The sequence below is a fragment of the Candoia aspera genome, chromosome 8 (assembly GCF_035149785.1).
Source record: "Candoia aspera isolate rCanAsp1 chromosome 8, rCanAsp1.hap2, whole genome shotgun sequence".
NCBI classification, from domain to species: Eukaryota; Metazoa; Chordata; class Lepidosauria; order Squamata; family Boidae; genus Candoia; species Candoia aspera.
The window spans coordinates 38579908-38594954 of record NC_086160.1 but is presented as its reverse complement, the minus strand read 5'-3'; the positions used below and the strand labels follow the sequence as shown (position 1 = coordinate 38594954).

Below are 15047 nucleotides of genomic sequence, written 5' to 3'. Positions count from 1 at the left end.
TAGCACAGATTACACCAATATTAAGGCTACATTCCTCCAAATATATATCTGACTAAACTTCAGATATTGATTTTGACTTAAAATGCCTTTAATATTTTGGGCCCAAATTATCTGAAGAAATACTTGTGCCTGTATATGCTTGCCTACCTGTTAAGATTAGTTCAGAATGGCTTATTAAAAATGTGTCTGCAGGCTGAGAACAGCTAGATAGGTACCAGGGGATGGTCTTCTAGGATGTGCCCCATTGAGGACTTCACACCCAGGGAGGTTTTCTTAATGATAATTATCCTGATCTATTCTTATCCCTTAATAACAGATAACAATTTTTATAATTCAATTTTGCTGATAGCTATCTTTTTTCATTTCTGTACTACTTCTCCAAAATGGCTCAAGGCAGTTTATATAAATTTAAATAATAAACACATCAAAACATGGCTGTTTGCTGGCAAACAACCAAGCTCAGAGAGCACCAAAGACTCCACAATTCAACCCTGAGCTACATATATTCTCTTCTGTTGGAACATCAAAACAAGACAGCTTTCTTGATCACCATAAATCTCACATTTAAACTATTTAAAACAACTATATCTATTTAATTCTTTTATATTTCGAATTTTGTCATCACCCATCTCACTCACAGAACGACTCTGGGCAGTTTACAATAAAACTAGGATAAATACAGATTAAAACACAATAAAAACAATATTCTTAAATAAAAATATAAATATAAAATCTAAGATAAAGATGCTAAAAGTTCTTAATCTAAATTCATTTAATTTACAGGGGCCTCTTCAGGGTGCTAGCCACCCCCAAGACTGATTACCCCTCCTCCCACCCCAAGCAAGATGGCAGAGCCAGATCTTCACCCTTTTCTGGAAGGTTGGGAGAGTGAGGGCCTGCCTTACCTCTGGGGGATGAGCATTCCACAGGGCAGAAAGCCAGTTTGAAGGAAAAAAAAGATCCTTAAGCAGTCTTAAAAACCTTAATCAGTGTGTCATAACCTAAAAATAAGAGTCTTAGATTATATTTAACTGTGCTTTAAGTTTTAATTGTAAGCTTCTTTGGGAATTCTGGTGAATTCCATGGCAGAATATAAAACTAAATAATGAATTCATTAAATATTATTTACTTATCTGTGCATTTTGTACCTGCCAAACTACTGAACTCTTAGTGGTAAAAAATAAATAAGTAAAAAACATGGTAACTGTCCTGACAAGCAGGAACCACGCCGAGACAAGGAATAAGTCTCTAGTGTTTTATTACTGCTACAGTAGACAGAAAATCCTACCAAACTGAAGAAGCGTGAGAAAACCCATACAGATAAATCCCAAAAGTCAAGGCGGGTCTGTTCTGTGTCTCTTTGAATGACAGCTCAAATTCTCTCTACTACACATGCATTTTCCCTCCTGGATAGGGGCCCCCTTCTGCTCACCATCAGTGCTCATGACAGTAACATAAATAAACATCTACAGCAAGAATTAAAATTTGGACACACTATGCAAAAACCTAGTTTCCTAGAGAAGTCTGTAATGCTGGAAAAAGTGGAAGGAAAGAGAAGAGGAGAATCAGCAGCAAGGTGGATGGACTCAATTGTATCAGTGACAGGTGTGCTGTGAGAAGACCTGAAGGACCAGGTTGGGGCAGATCATCATGGAGAAAATCTGTGTGGTCGCTAAAAGTCAACACTGACTTAATGGTACATAATAAATCCATTACAAAAATCTAAAAACCCCAAAAATAATGCAGACAAATAATAAATATATAATACCACATACGTAATAGGTAAAGGTAAAGGTTTCCCTTGACGTAAAGTCCAGTCGAATCCGACTCTAGGGGGCGGTGCTCATCTCCATTTCTAAGCCTTGGAGCCGGCGTTGTCATAGACACTTCCGGGTCATGTGGCCAGCATGACGACTCGGAACGCCGTTACCTTCCCGCCGAAGCGGTACCTATTGATCTACTCACATTTGCGTGTTTTCGAACTGCTAGGTGAGCAGGAGCTGGGACGAGCAACGGGAGCTCACCCCGCCGCGCGGTTTCGAACCGCCGACCTTCCGATCGACAGCTCAGCGGTTTAACCCGCAGCGCCACCGCGTCCCTACACATACGTAATAGTTATGAGTAAAACTCAAAAACTATACATGCAGCAGAACTAGTAGAACAAATTCACTGGTGTATCTTATTTTGTGTAGATCCTATGAACTTGTTATCTTTTTAATGTTATATGAGCAAGTCATATTTAGATTCTCTAGTGCTTAATGTTACTTTAAAAATCATTCTTTTAATTGAAGCAGTAGCACTGAAATATAATATTAAATACTGCTGTGTTTGGTCTCTCTCCCACTGCCATTCCTGCTCTTAATCTTCTACTAAAGCTTCTGTTGACAATATAGAGGGTGAATGCCACATAAGGTGAACAACATGTTGGGATGTGGGGTGTTTCAAATTGTGAAAAAAGCAGTAAGAACAGGTTTAACATACCCTACCCAAATGTTGTTGCTGTAATGTCATACATAGCCTTGTACAGTTGCTTTATTCAAATAAAGCCATTAAGAGATCACAGATATCTTACAAGCCTCAAAATATCTTTTACAAGGAAATGCAGGATATAAGCATGCCCATCACTAGAAGTGACTTTTTCTGGTTTCATTGGTAGTGCTGAATATTTTACATATTTTTTTTTTATCATGGTATAGTCCCATGGTTGCCCTCTAGATGTTCTGGGGACAGGTCTTTTTTGAGCATACTAACTAAGATATATAACTATTCCATTTCATACTAATCAGCAGGTGGCAGCAGCCTGGCCAACTTTATCTGGTTTCAGAAGTTAAACTGGTTTGGGCTAGTTAGTACTTTAACAGAGAACACTAAGAAATCCCATAGATATGTAATAGATTGTGAAATCATAACAACAAACTACTATACTTCTATATCATGCCAAGAAAACTGTATGAATGTGGTGAAATAGTAACCTGGAGTAGAACTCAAGGTAATTTTAATCTAGAACAGAAGGGAACATTTAGCTAACTTTGTTGATCTTGAAAAGCTAAGAAACATTTCACCTGGTTAGTTCTTAAAGGAAAGCTACCAAGAAAGACCAAGCCTGTGGGCTAGATTAAGAAGTTTTTTTTTTAAAAAAAAAAAAGTGAAGGGGCCATGGCAAGCTACTACGTTACTGTTTCAAAGAAGATTTTACCTTTAAATCATAATACTCAATATGCATCAGGTGGCCTGCCCTTGCATTAGATCACAGCAACAGATTTTTAAAAGTACTGTAATTTTACAGAAAGGTCTCCTGTCTTATTGAACAACAAGAATGATTAGGAGTCTGGAAGAAGATATTTATGAGGAATGGTTGGAGGCAGTATTTAGCCTAGAGAAGAGAAGACTGCAGGGAGACATGCCAGCTGTTTTCAAATGTCTTAAGGGCTACCATGATGAAAATGATGCAGAATTGCTCCAAATTTTTACAGAAGACAGTACAAGAGTCAATGAGCTAAAATTATAAAGTAGATTATGATTGGATATCAGGAAAAATATAAATCCAATAGCTGTTCAACAATGGAACAGATTTCTTCAGGATGTGAGGAGTCTCCTTGAGTGGATATGCATGAATAGACCCTAGATAGCTATCTGCTGTGAAAGTTGTTGCAATGGAAACATTAAGTTTTTTTCTCTAATATTCAGTTAGCTTTTTGAAAGCTTTTTTTGCCTATAAATCTTGTTCCATCTCATTATTTACAAACACACCATAACAGTAGATAAAAAATTACACAGAGAAACAAATATTTATTCATGTTAAAAATGTGCAAAGTTTTATACTGTTTCCTTTACAGGATCTGAATTTTTAGGTGGTGAATTTCATGAGCACAAATTATAATAAACATCAATTGTTTTAAGTAGGCAAAAAAATGTGCATGGGTGTGATTGCCATGGCAGCATGGAATCTAACTCTGTGAAATACAGTGATGTGGCAGAATCTTAGGAATCTTGGCTTTTATGGAAAAATATGTTTATTGAAATACAATGTTTCAACAAATTCAACTCTAATTCAAACATTCTATTAAATTCCATAAAATAATTACCTGGAATAGCTTATATGTGTTAGTAAACCTTCCTACATAACATCTTTTTGATAGTTATACAACTGTTCAATCAACCATATTTCAAAGGGAAGATAACTTCAGTTGCCTTCTATCTTCAGGACAGGATTAGAACGTTTTGTCTGTATGATTCTAATGCGTCTCACTTTCAGCCATGCTCTGTTGCATATAAATAAAATGTATATATGAGGTTTTGGAGTATTGCCTTTATCTTAGATCTGATTATTTACCTACATTCCAAGTGACTATATCTCACTGTCATTTACAAAAAAATCATTTGCATCTTGTGCATAATGTTAAGGGTTTACCTATAGATGTATATTTTTTCTTTCTTTAAGAACAGATGTGTAGTATTTAATTTCATATATGCAAAATCCTTTTTGAAGGGAAAAACAATAATTAAATGAATGGCAGATTCTTTGCATGCAAATCAGACATGGTGTTTTATTAACTTTATTTATTTGTTATAAATATTTGGCAGTGGTGGTGTGGACCCCACTAAATGGTTATATTGTTAATAAGTTGGATTGCACTCTCACAGATTTATGTTTTTTATGTTTTTAATGGTTTTTATTGTTTTTAGTGTGATTTAATGGTTTTCATTGTATGCTTTCGGTTATTTTTTTTTTTGTATTGTATTTTGCGTTTTAACTTTGAGCTGCTCAGAATCACATACAGTATGTGAGATGGGCAGCTATATAAATTAAACAAAAAACAAATGTTTGTATACTGCTAAAGCAAATTGATTTACAGCAATTTAAACACAGATAAAAGCAGACAAAAATTGCAAAGATAAAACAGTCAAATAAAACAATAATCAATAAAACAATTACAACACAATAAGCATTAGTTACAGCCCCAGTGTAGGTAACAGTAATTACAATATTTACAAAATTTAATATTTATAATATTTACAATAATTAAGGCCCTACTGAAAAGTTCCATTTGATGACCTTTTCAAAGGTGTTCCAAAAGAGAGGGCTGCCATGGAAAACCTTTATTACTGAGCTTCCTACTTACCTCATGTTTACTTATCTTACATTTGTGAGGAACATTTAACATCCCCTCTTAAAATGATTGTGGAACAGAGGCTGGTTCTGCATGGAAAAGGCAATCCTGAAGGTACATGGGAGACAAATCATGCAGGGCTTTATAGTTAAAAGGATCCTTTTGATTTGCACCAAAAAAAATACTGTAAACCAGAGCAGCACCCACAACACTAGTGTTATATGTCTGTAGCAGCTCTCACCTATCAGCCTGCAGGTGGCTGCAGTTTGTATAAATATGTCTATGTATCATAAGACTCAGTGCCTAATCTACTGAGACTGCACAACAAATATGGTTAGGTGATCTAAATGTTCAGTGCTGTATGGTGGTATAAGCCAGACTTTGGAAGGGTCCATTCTCCAGCTCTACCACATTAACCAAATATTTATTCTCAAAATGACATTTAACACAGCTGTGGTTTGTATATATGCTATAGGATATACTTAAGAATACTTGTATAGGTTCAGTTGATGTGTGCCTTCTGAGCAGCTGACCTCTGATGAATCGTGAATGTTGAATACATGTGATTCTGAGCCAGAGAACAATTTATTGGGGAAGTAATGCACACGTTCTTAATATAGGCAAACCGAATTCATACTATCACCAGATAATTACAAGTGTTGCTGTTAGTCAATAGTTAGAAGGGATTATTATTGTATTTTACTGTTGCATATACAATCACATAAATTTTATAGCAAGTTAAGTTTCTGTTCCATTAGTGTCATGATGGAACTTCTAAGGAGTATCGAGTATGCGTATATTAAATATAAATTGATTAAGATAACTTGCTGTGTCCAGACAGCTATAAAAGTAAGTAAAGAGTAAATAACAATGTAAATGTTTTTCTCTTTCTCATTCACACACACACACACAACTTTTTTCCTTCTTATACTGTTACATACACAAAATACCATAAGTTGGTTTATTCAATACTGTTGTCAAAACAAAATAAAAACAATAACCATAGTCAAGTCCATTAAATAATGAAGAGTCAAAACTTAGCTTTTTTATTGTACCTTAATACTCTATTACAAACTCTTTTATTGAATTGAAGAGCACTATCATGCATTTTCTTTCTTTTCTTTCCTTTTCAGATCTTTCAGCTGCCCAAAGAAAGTTTGCTCGTTCACTGAGAGATTTTAGGTTTGAATGTATTGGTGATGCAGAAACAGATGATGAAAGATGCATAGGTATGTTAGTATATAAGAAAATTAATATGAAATCTCAAATTTATTTTTTTCTATTTTAGTTGTAACATGCCGTGTTTGATATGTATTCCTGTTACAGATGCAGCCCTTCATGAATTCTCTAACTTTCTGAAAAGTTTAGAAGAACAAAGAGAAATAATGGTGAGTTCTTTCTTTTTTAAAATGACAGATGACAAAGTGTGGCATTCTAACTATTAAGAAAGGACTTAATTTGTTTCCAGTTGATAAAATATAGCAGTATGTAATCTGCAGTTTGTCTATATATTTCTCTTCTAGTTTTCAGACTCCAAAAGTTTCTTATCTATCCATTTGAACCTCTTGAAGAAAATCTCTTAATTTCATTTCTTTCTCTACAAGTTTTGGCATATGACAGTACTTGACCAAACTTGTCTGGGATCAGAAACCAAGAAGGATTGGGCTTGGTTAATACTTGGATGGGAAAACTCAAGGAAATATCAGGATCTCTGTATTCTTTGAAACCAGCTCATGTGAATTACTTTAGGGCTCAATAAGTGTCACTGGAAGTATAGGTTTTACGATTTATTTATTTATTTATTTGTCAAATTTGTCACCGCCCATCTCCTCCAACCGGAAGGACTCTGGGCAGTTTACAATATAGAATAAATATACAATAAAAATTCAAATAAATATATGATAAAATTCTAATAGAATCCCATTAAAACTAATTAAAAAGTCAATTGCTTGATAAGTTATAGGAAAGAATCCTTTCTTCCCTGTTTTCAGTTTATAATACTACAAACAACTGGGAAGGTGAATTTGCAATCTCATACACATTTAGATAGAAGTAATCCTCATGCAAAACATTTGCTTCTCACTCTCATCATTTGGCATTTCTCAGAGAGTCAGATTGGTTTAAAACATGCTATTTCATTTGGAAAATACTGTTCAGTACAATATTTTGTTACTATTGTACAATAATTGTAAGTATTAATGGCATACTTGTGAAAATGTTATATATTTATTTTCTTCTTCTTTGAAAGGCTCTAAGTGTAACTGAAACTCTCATCAAGCCTCTGGAAAAATTCAGAAAAGAACAACTTGGAGCAGTAAAGGTTTGTTAATAACTTTTGCCTTTATAATTTCATTTTCACTTCATCTGTTTTGTTTTGCAAGTGAAATACTAAAAATTTAACTTAGTAGGAGTAGTTGGGGATTATCCTTTATTCAGTACTCTATAGATACATGTGCATTTATTTTTAGAAGAGTAACAAAACATAAATGCTAACAAACTCATAAGTTGCCTAGACTGTAGACAAACATGATTGTTTCCTGGAATGCTGTTTGCTGCATTTGAGGAAATAGTAGTAGTAACAGACATTTTATACTTTTTGAGCAATCAGAAATAGATGCTCAGAATTGATACCAGGTCAAATCCCAGCACTGGCCTCTTGGAAACTTTTATTTCTTCTTATCTCCAACCTGCATGATGATGGATGCTTGTTTATATACTCTGCATTCCTGCTTTTCCCATTTGCCAAGTTATCCCAGACTCTTCAAGCTATTAACCGAGGCCTGTAAGATGACTTCAAAAAACTGTTTTTAATGTTTACATAAAAGGCAGTTCTCTTTTGTAATACTGCTTACGTTAATTGGAAAAAATAACTTTTCCATGCTTTTCTCCTTTTTTAATATAAATTAATTGAAGCGAATATTTGAAGCTCAGTGTTGAACTGTGGAGTCCTCGGTGCTCTCTGAGCCTTGTTGGTCTATATTGTTTTGCTAGAATTAAATCTTGTCCATCTTTAGGTATTAATGCTATATTAGTGTCTTTCCAAGTCTTTGGCATCTTTCCTTCTTGTAAAATAGAGTTCATAGTGTTTTGTAGAGGTTGTAAGAGTTCATCCTCAAAACATTTATAATACAAAATAACCCACATGGTCCAGGCACCTTTCCTAGTTTATACTTAAATAAACTTACCATTATAGGTCCATTTATAATTTGTCTTTGTTCTTCTGTAATCTTCAATAGATTTTATTTTCTGAGACATTCCTCTATTTTCTTCACTGAAATATCATATATATAAATGAGAATAATATAATGTTTTTTGTATAGCCACAATATCTGTTAATACAACAGGCTAGAAACCAGAAGATTGAGAGTTCTAGTCCCACCTTAGGCATGAAAGCCAGCTGGGTGACTTTGGTCCAGTCACTTTTTTTCAGCACAACTCACCTCACAGGGTTGCTGTTGTGGGGAAAAGAGGAGGAGGAAGGAGTATTTGGTATGTTGGCCACCTTGAGTTATTTATAAAAATAATAAAGCCAGGATATAAAATTAAATAAATCTCCCTCTTGTAATTTCAATATCATTATCTTTCTTCTTCTTTTTTTTCTAATTTATAACCCGACCATTTCCCTGGTTTATTCGCAAATTTAAAATTTCTTTATTTCACATACAGTAATTCAATTTTATTTCCATTTATCTTATGGAACATGGATAACTGTGCTGTAAGATCTTAATTTGTTGAGAAATACTTATATTCCCTAGTGAATTTTTAAATTATTCGTCTTTTTATCCAAGATATTTTGTATTTTCTCTTGCCTCTTCCTCTTGAATTCAGAATTATGTTGTATCAGGTTACCGCTAATAAAGGCTTTACTTGCATCCCAAACCATTCTCAAATCAGTACTTTTATTTAAATTATTTTCAAAAAATTCTTTTAATTTCTTTTTCCAATCCTCAACAATTTCTTATTTCTGTAACAACGCTTCATTTAATCTCCATCTGAAAGAACTAGATTTTCTTTTATAAACCAAACTCACAGGATTACAGACTGAAAAAGTCTTTGGTAAAATCTCTACTTTAGCAATTTTAGTACCCAAGCTTTGAAAAAGATCTGTGTCTTTCTGAAAATAGGCATACTCTCTTAAACTAGCATTCTTCTGTCTCCATACATCAACCAATCCTAAATTGTCCAGAAAACTTTTGGTAATTTACCCTGGGTAATTTTAGTATTTTTCACAGAAGTCCTGTCCAATTGGGGGGAATCCACTCCATTCCAATCCCCCATCAAACACCAACTTTCATAAGAAAAGTCCAGTAGCCTCTCCATATGTTGTTTATAACAATTGACTTTATTTTCATTTGGAGCATAAACTCCTAGGACCATAGTTTTAACCCCATATAAATTGACTTCTGCTCCAACAAATCTACCATTTTCATCAGGTAATACAAGTTCTGGGTTTAGTTGAAGGTTAATATGCAACTCCATTTCTCTCTTTAATATAAAACAACTCCATTTCTCTTTTTAATATCTGCTGAAATAAATTCTTCACCCAAAGATTTATATTTATAACATGCTTTTCTCTGAAACTGTTATGCAGATCTCATATTTTAATACACTTGCTTTAATTTAAACTTATGAAATTCCATTTTCTTGAATCTAATGCAACTTTTGTCTATCACATGCATATGCTGAAAAGTAGAATACATCTATGTATTCTCTTATTTCATATTATCAGTATCTTGGAGTAAAGCTTCTTGATATGTATTGTACATAAATCTGTTATTTGTACATAACAAGGTGATTGTTAAAATTAAAAGGACTAACTTGAGAAATGTTGGTTGTCTCTGTGTGTGCTGTTATTTGATTTATATTTTATTGAACAAAAGTAATATATACCAAAATTGGATATAGTTGCCTTGTACTAAACTGTGGCGTTCATGTGAATCAAAGTTCTTCATTTACAAAAATGTGTTTTTGTAATAATACATATGTGATGTTAGAAAGGAAGCAAAACAACTAATTTACAGAGTTTATTAATTTTAAATAATATAATATTTATTTTATCTTCTTTCCATTTAAAAATGTTTTTAGGAAGAAAAAAAGAAGTTTGATAAAGAAACCGAAAAGAACTACAGTTTACTGGAGAAACATTTAAATGTGTCAGCTAAGAAGAAAGAAACACAACTGTTGGAGGTATTCTTGATACTATACTGTCAAAGAACTCTACTATCTTTTGGGGAGAGGATAAATGTAAACCTTTGCAATAATAATTTTTTTGAAAATAAGTTACTAGGAGCAATTTTTCCATTCCGGGTTGGGAGTGGAGAATGAATAAGTGAAAACTGAGACTACCTGTATATAATATTCTTTGTTTTATTTATGATAAACACAATTAATTTGCAGCAAAGTGCCTGCCAGTGCTTAGATTTTATGTTTATATTTATTTATATTTTTTGGGACTCAAAATGCAAATATGTTAGCTTGCTGATTTTGATTAGATGCCAGTGATTAAAATTTCTTGTGTGAATGCATGTTTATATATTTTAATAAAATGAAACCCAAGGTTAGGAGATATCCTGATAGCCAATTTTTTGGTGGAACTTGTGCCCCCTTTAAATAAACTGTTCCAATGATTTAGAATAATTTGTTCTCATTCATTGAGCAAAGCAAAAATAGTTTAAGCCTAAACTATGATAAGCTCATTTCATATAACTAGTTAACCTGTCAGGTTTTTTTCTATCCACTCACATAAATTTATTAAATAAGTGCAAAAGTTAATATAAACATTTGGAATTAAATCTGGGCCATGAGGAGAATTTCATCTTTTGCCACCTGAAATCCTTTGACCATAGAGTTTGGTGTATATAGTTCCACTGAAATTAATGCAGTTAATGATTCTGTGTTAGATTGTGATACTCGACACATAGCATGTTTCTGTATATGATCTCTGAATCTTGAAAAATACTGTTTTCTTTATGCAGGCAGACATCCAAATAGAGCAAAACAGAAAACATTTCTATGAGCTGTTACTTGAATATGTGTGTAAACTGCAAGAGATACAAGAACGAAAGAAATTTGAGTTTGTAGAACCTGTAAGTAGAATATTAAAAACATTTCTAAAAGAAAATAAATTTTAGAATAGAAAACAAGAAAACAAGTAAAAGTGGATCAAGAAACAAATAAAACTGTTTGCAATTTGCTCTGTATTTCCCTTTGCTATTTTACTTATGAACATTTAATTATTCTGTGAATTACGAGTGTACAAATTTGGTTATTCCTAATGACTAACAGTGGAACCCTGTGTTATGCCCTAAAGTCCCACTGGAGGCAGGACTTAATTTATTTTAAAACAATGCTAAGAGGAAAGCAAGAAGAAATGACTCCTTTGCCATCTAAGCTTAAAAAAAAATCTTACTGTGTTTTAGGTCCTGTCATTTTTTCAGGGCATGTTCACTTTCTACCATCAAGGCTATGAACTTGCCAAAGACTTTAACCATTACAAAATGGCTCTGCAGATCAATATCCAGAATGTAAGTGAAGTTATCCTTTGATAATAAGCTGTGTCCATCTGTAATACTGTCCCTGCTATTGCAATTTTGTATCTCTGTAATGCATGATGATGTTCTACAGAACTATAGAAATGTAATGCCATCTGCAGGCTAATAGACTGTATGACTTGTTAAGCCTTTACGCAATAACTGAATGGAATGCTTCTGTCACATTTTGCATATCTTACCAATTAAAAATAGAAATAATTTTTTCTCTATTAATGTTTAATAAATTATGTTAAATAGATATGAGGAAATATAAAGTAAAATACGATTTTGTTGGTTGTTCCATATATTGGACATTGTGTATCTATCTAATTGGAAATTGTAATGTAAACTATGGGGGTTTAATTTTGTGAATGGAAGATTGTGGTATTGTAAGCACCTGTATATGATGCTTCTGTTCATGTTTAAGTTTTTGTATGAAACTAACACTGTAGCTCTTAATAGCTATCTGAAACATAATATTACACTAGCTTTAAATACATACATACATACATACATACATACATACATACTGTACATACATACACACAGTACATGCATACATATATTGTGCCTTTGAGTCAGTGTTGACTCCTTGCGACTGCCTGAACAAGTCCCTGCAGTTTTCTTGGCAAGATTTCAGAAGTGGTTTGTCATTGCCTCCTTCCTAGGGCTGAGAAAGGGTGACTGGCTCAAGCTCACCCAGCTGGCTTCGTGCTTAAGGTGGGACTAGAACTTACAGTCTCCTGGTTTCTAGCCTAATGCCTTAACCCCTACACTAAACTGTCTCTCTTAATAAATTATTGATTATTTATATAATTATTAACCCAAATTCAGCAGGAACTAGCAGCTATTGGAACACTGTTACCAATTGGGCTTACGTAGAGCATGTGGTTTAGACACAATGATGCCTTAAAAGCGAATGTCATCCAATCCGGAACTGTTGCTCACAATATTTTTTTAACTATCAATAATTTGATAGTCCATATGCTATGTCCTGTATTTTATTTGCCATGTAATTCTACTGATACTTTTAAAATAGTTCACAGAAAAGTACTAACACATTTTCCCTTCTCTTTGTGGTTACTCAATTTTTCCAACATTTTTAATAAAATAAATGTTACAATATTTGACAGTTTATAGTACAGGTAGTCCTCGTTTAACATCCACTCATTTAGTGACTGAAATTACGATGGCGTTGAACAAGGGGTACTTACAATGGGTCCTTATAGTTGCAGCTGTCACAGTGTCCCCGTGGTCATGTGATCGCGATTCAGGAGCTTGGCAACCAGCTCACACTTACAACATCACAGTGTCCTGCAGTCACGTGATTGCCATTTGTGACCTTCATGGCTGGCTTCCTACAAGCAAAGTCAATGGGGAACCTGGCAGAAGGTGCAAATGGAGATCATGTGACCACAGGATGCTGCAATCATATGGGATTCACCTAACAACGGCAACTGGGACTTCTGGAACTGCAGTTGTAAGTTTGCGCGGTGGCATGATGTCACACTTTATGACTGTGTTGCTTAACGATGGAATTCCTGATCCCAATTACTGTCAGTAAGTGAGGACTGCCTGGAGTTATAGTATGATCCTGTATCAGGAATTACAGCTTTTGGTCAATTATGTTAAATATGAAATAGTTTTTTCCTACTAATGATAAATGAACATAAGGATACAGTTTATGAGTTTGTAGAAGTTTCAGCTGTTTCTGTTGAGCTCAGATAATTTAACCAAAACTTTATATTGGTTTACTTTAGTAAAAAAATAAAAGGTAATTTTTGCCTTCTTCATGCTTCTTTAGTTTAGGATGGGGTAAGACTAGTGAGAGCCAATTTGGTAAAGATACTAGGCTAGAAGCAAGGAGACTGTGATTTCTGGTCCTGCCTTAGACATAAAGTTAGTTGGGTGACTTTGGGCTAGTCATTGGCTGTTAGCCCTAGGAAAAAGGCAATGGCAAACCACTTCCAAAAATGTTGCCAAGAAAACTGATTGAACTTGTTCATGCAGTCTCCAGGAATTAAGAAAAAGGTATGCATACACACACAAAGCCAGATAATGCCCTACCATCTCCAGTATGTAGTTAGTAAGTATCAGCAACCAGAGTAACTCTGGAAGAGTTGTAGATTATGGTACTATTTGAAAAATGGTCTTTTATCGGTTTCTAGCTATATGCAATTGACAAAAAACAGTTTTAGAGATATTAAATACCAGAAGACTGTTAGTTGTTTTGATTTTTTTATTATAGAATTACTTGTTTATGGTTTTCTATTGTAAGTTTTTAAAATCTTCTATTGCAGACAAGAAATCGTTTTGAGGGAACAAGATCAGAAGTGGAAGACCTCATGAACAAAATCAAGCAAAATCCCAAGAAACATAAGAGAGCAAATCAATTTGCAATGGAAGGCTATCTTTATGTGCAAGAAAAAAGTAAGATATTTGTTTAGTTTTAAGTACAGAGTCTGTTTAGCTATGTTGTTTATCATGCTCATAAAAAATTGAATAAATTAATGATTACCTACAGGTAGACCTTGCTTAATGACTGCCCTGTTTAGCGACTGTTCAAAGTTACAACAGCTCTGAAAAAGTAACTTTATGACTGGTCCTCGCATTTATGACTGTTGCAGCATCCCCACAGTCACGTGGTTGAAATTTGGGAGCCTCACAACTGATGGGCGTTTACAACTGTTGCAGTGTCCCACAATCATATGATTTCCATTTGTACGCTTCACAGCCAGCTTCCGACCAGCAGAGTCAATGGAGTTGGCAATAAAATTGCTAGTTGCAGTCACATGATGTCTTGGTTAATGATCCTGGATGATTTGCTTAATGACCGCAACGGAAGTGAGGTCATGAGTCTATCGTCACATGATCTTTCACTTAATGACTGCATTGCTTAGTGACAGAGTTGCTGGACTCAATTGTGGTAGTTAAAACAAAGACTATCTGTATAGAGGATTTTTTTGTTTTGTTTTTCATTCTAGCTCCCTCACTTGCACAAGATACCTCTCCTCAATGTTCCCATGTTCTTAGAATTCTTTTATGTTTTGTATTGCCTTTACTGTTTTGATTCTATTAATGCCAATACATAAATTGGATTTATTTATTTGTTTGTGTTTTAAAGAACTTTGATTCAATAAGTAAGAGTCTGAAAACTAGATTCAATGCTAAAACATCTGTATATAACTAAAAATATGAAGGCTAAATTATTACTGTTTTGTTGAAGGACCTGCACCATTTGGTTCCAGCTGGATAAAACATTATTGCATGTATAAGAAAGAGTCAAAGAAATTTACTATGTTACCATTTGAGCACAGATCAGGAGGAAAAAGTGTGAGTACATTTCGTATAAAAAAACAGTAGATAAGGTATATCATGTATTGCTTCTCTGTATATTTGACATTTT

General features: G+C 33.9%; 1 protein-coding gene across 1 annotated transcript in view; it reads left to right on the top strand.

Annotated features, from left to right (window-relative positions):
• Positions 1 to 15047, top strand: part of ARHGAP10 (Rho GTPase activating protein 10) — a 122258-nt gene that overhangs the window by 32722 nt on the left and 74489 nt on the right. The window contains exons 2-9 of the mRNA XM_063310545.1: positions 6245 to 6340; positions 6438 to 6499; positions 7360 to 7431; positions 10197 to 10298; positions 11087 to 11197; positions 11531 to 11635; positions 13942 to 14071; positions 14868 to 14974. Of these exons, the coding sequence (XP_063166615.1) occupies positions 6245 to 6340; positions 6438 to 6499; positions 7360 to 7431; positions 10197 to 10298; positions 11087 to 11197; positions 11531 to 11635; positions 13942 to 14071; positions 14868 to 14974 (785 nt within the window). The remainder of the gene's footprint in view (positions 1 to 6244; positions 6341 to 6437; positions 6500 to 7359; positions 7432 to 10196; positions 10299 to 11086; positions 11198 to 11530; positions 11636 to 13941; positions 14072 to 14867; positions 14975 to 15047) is intronic.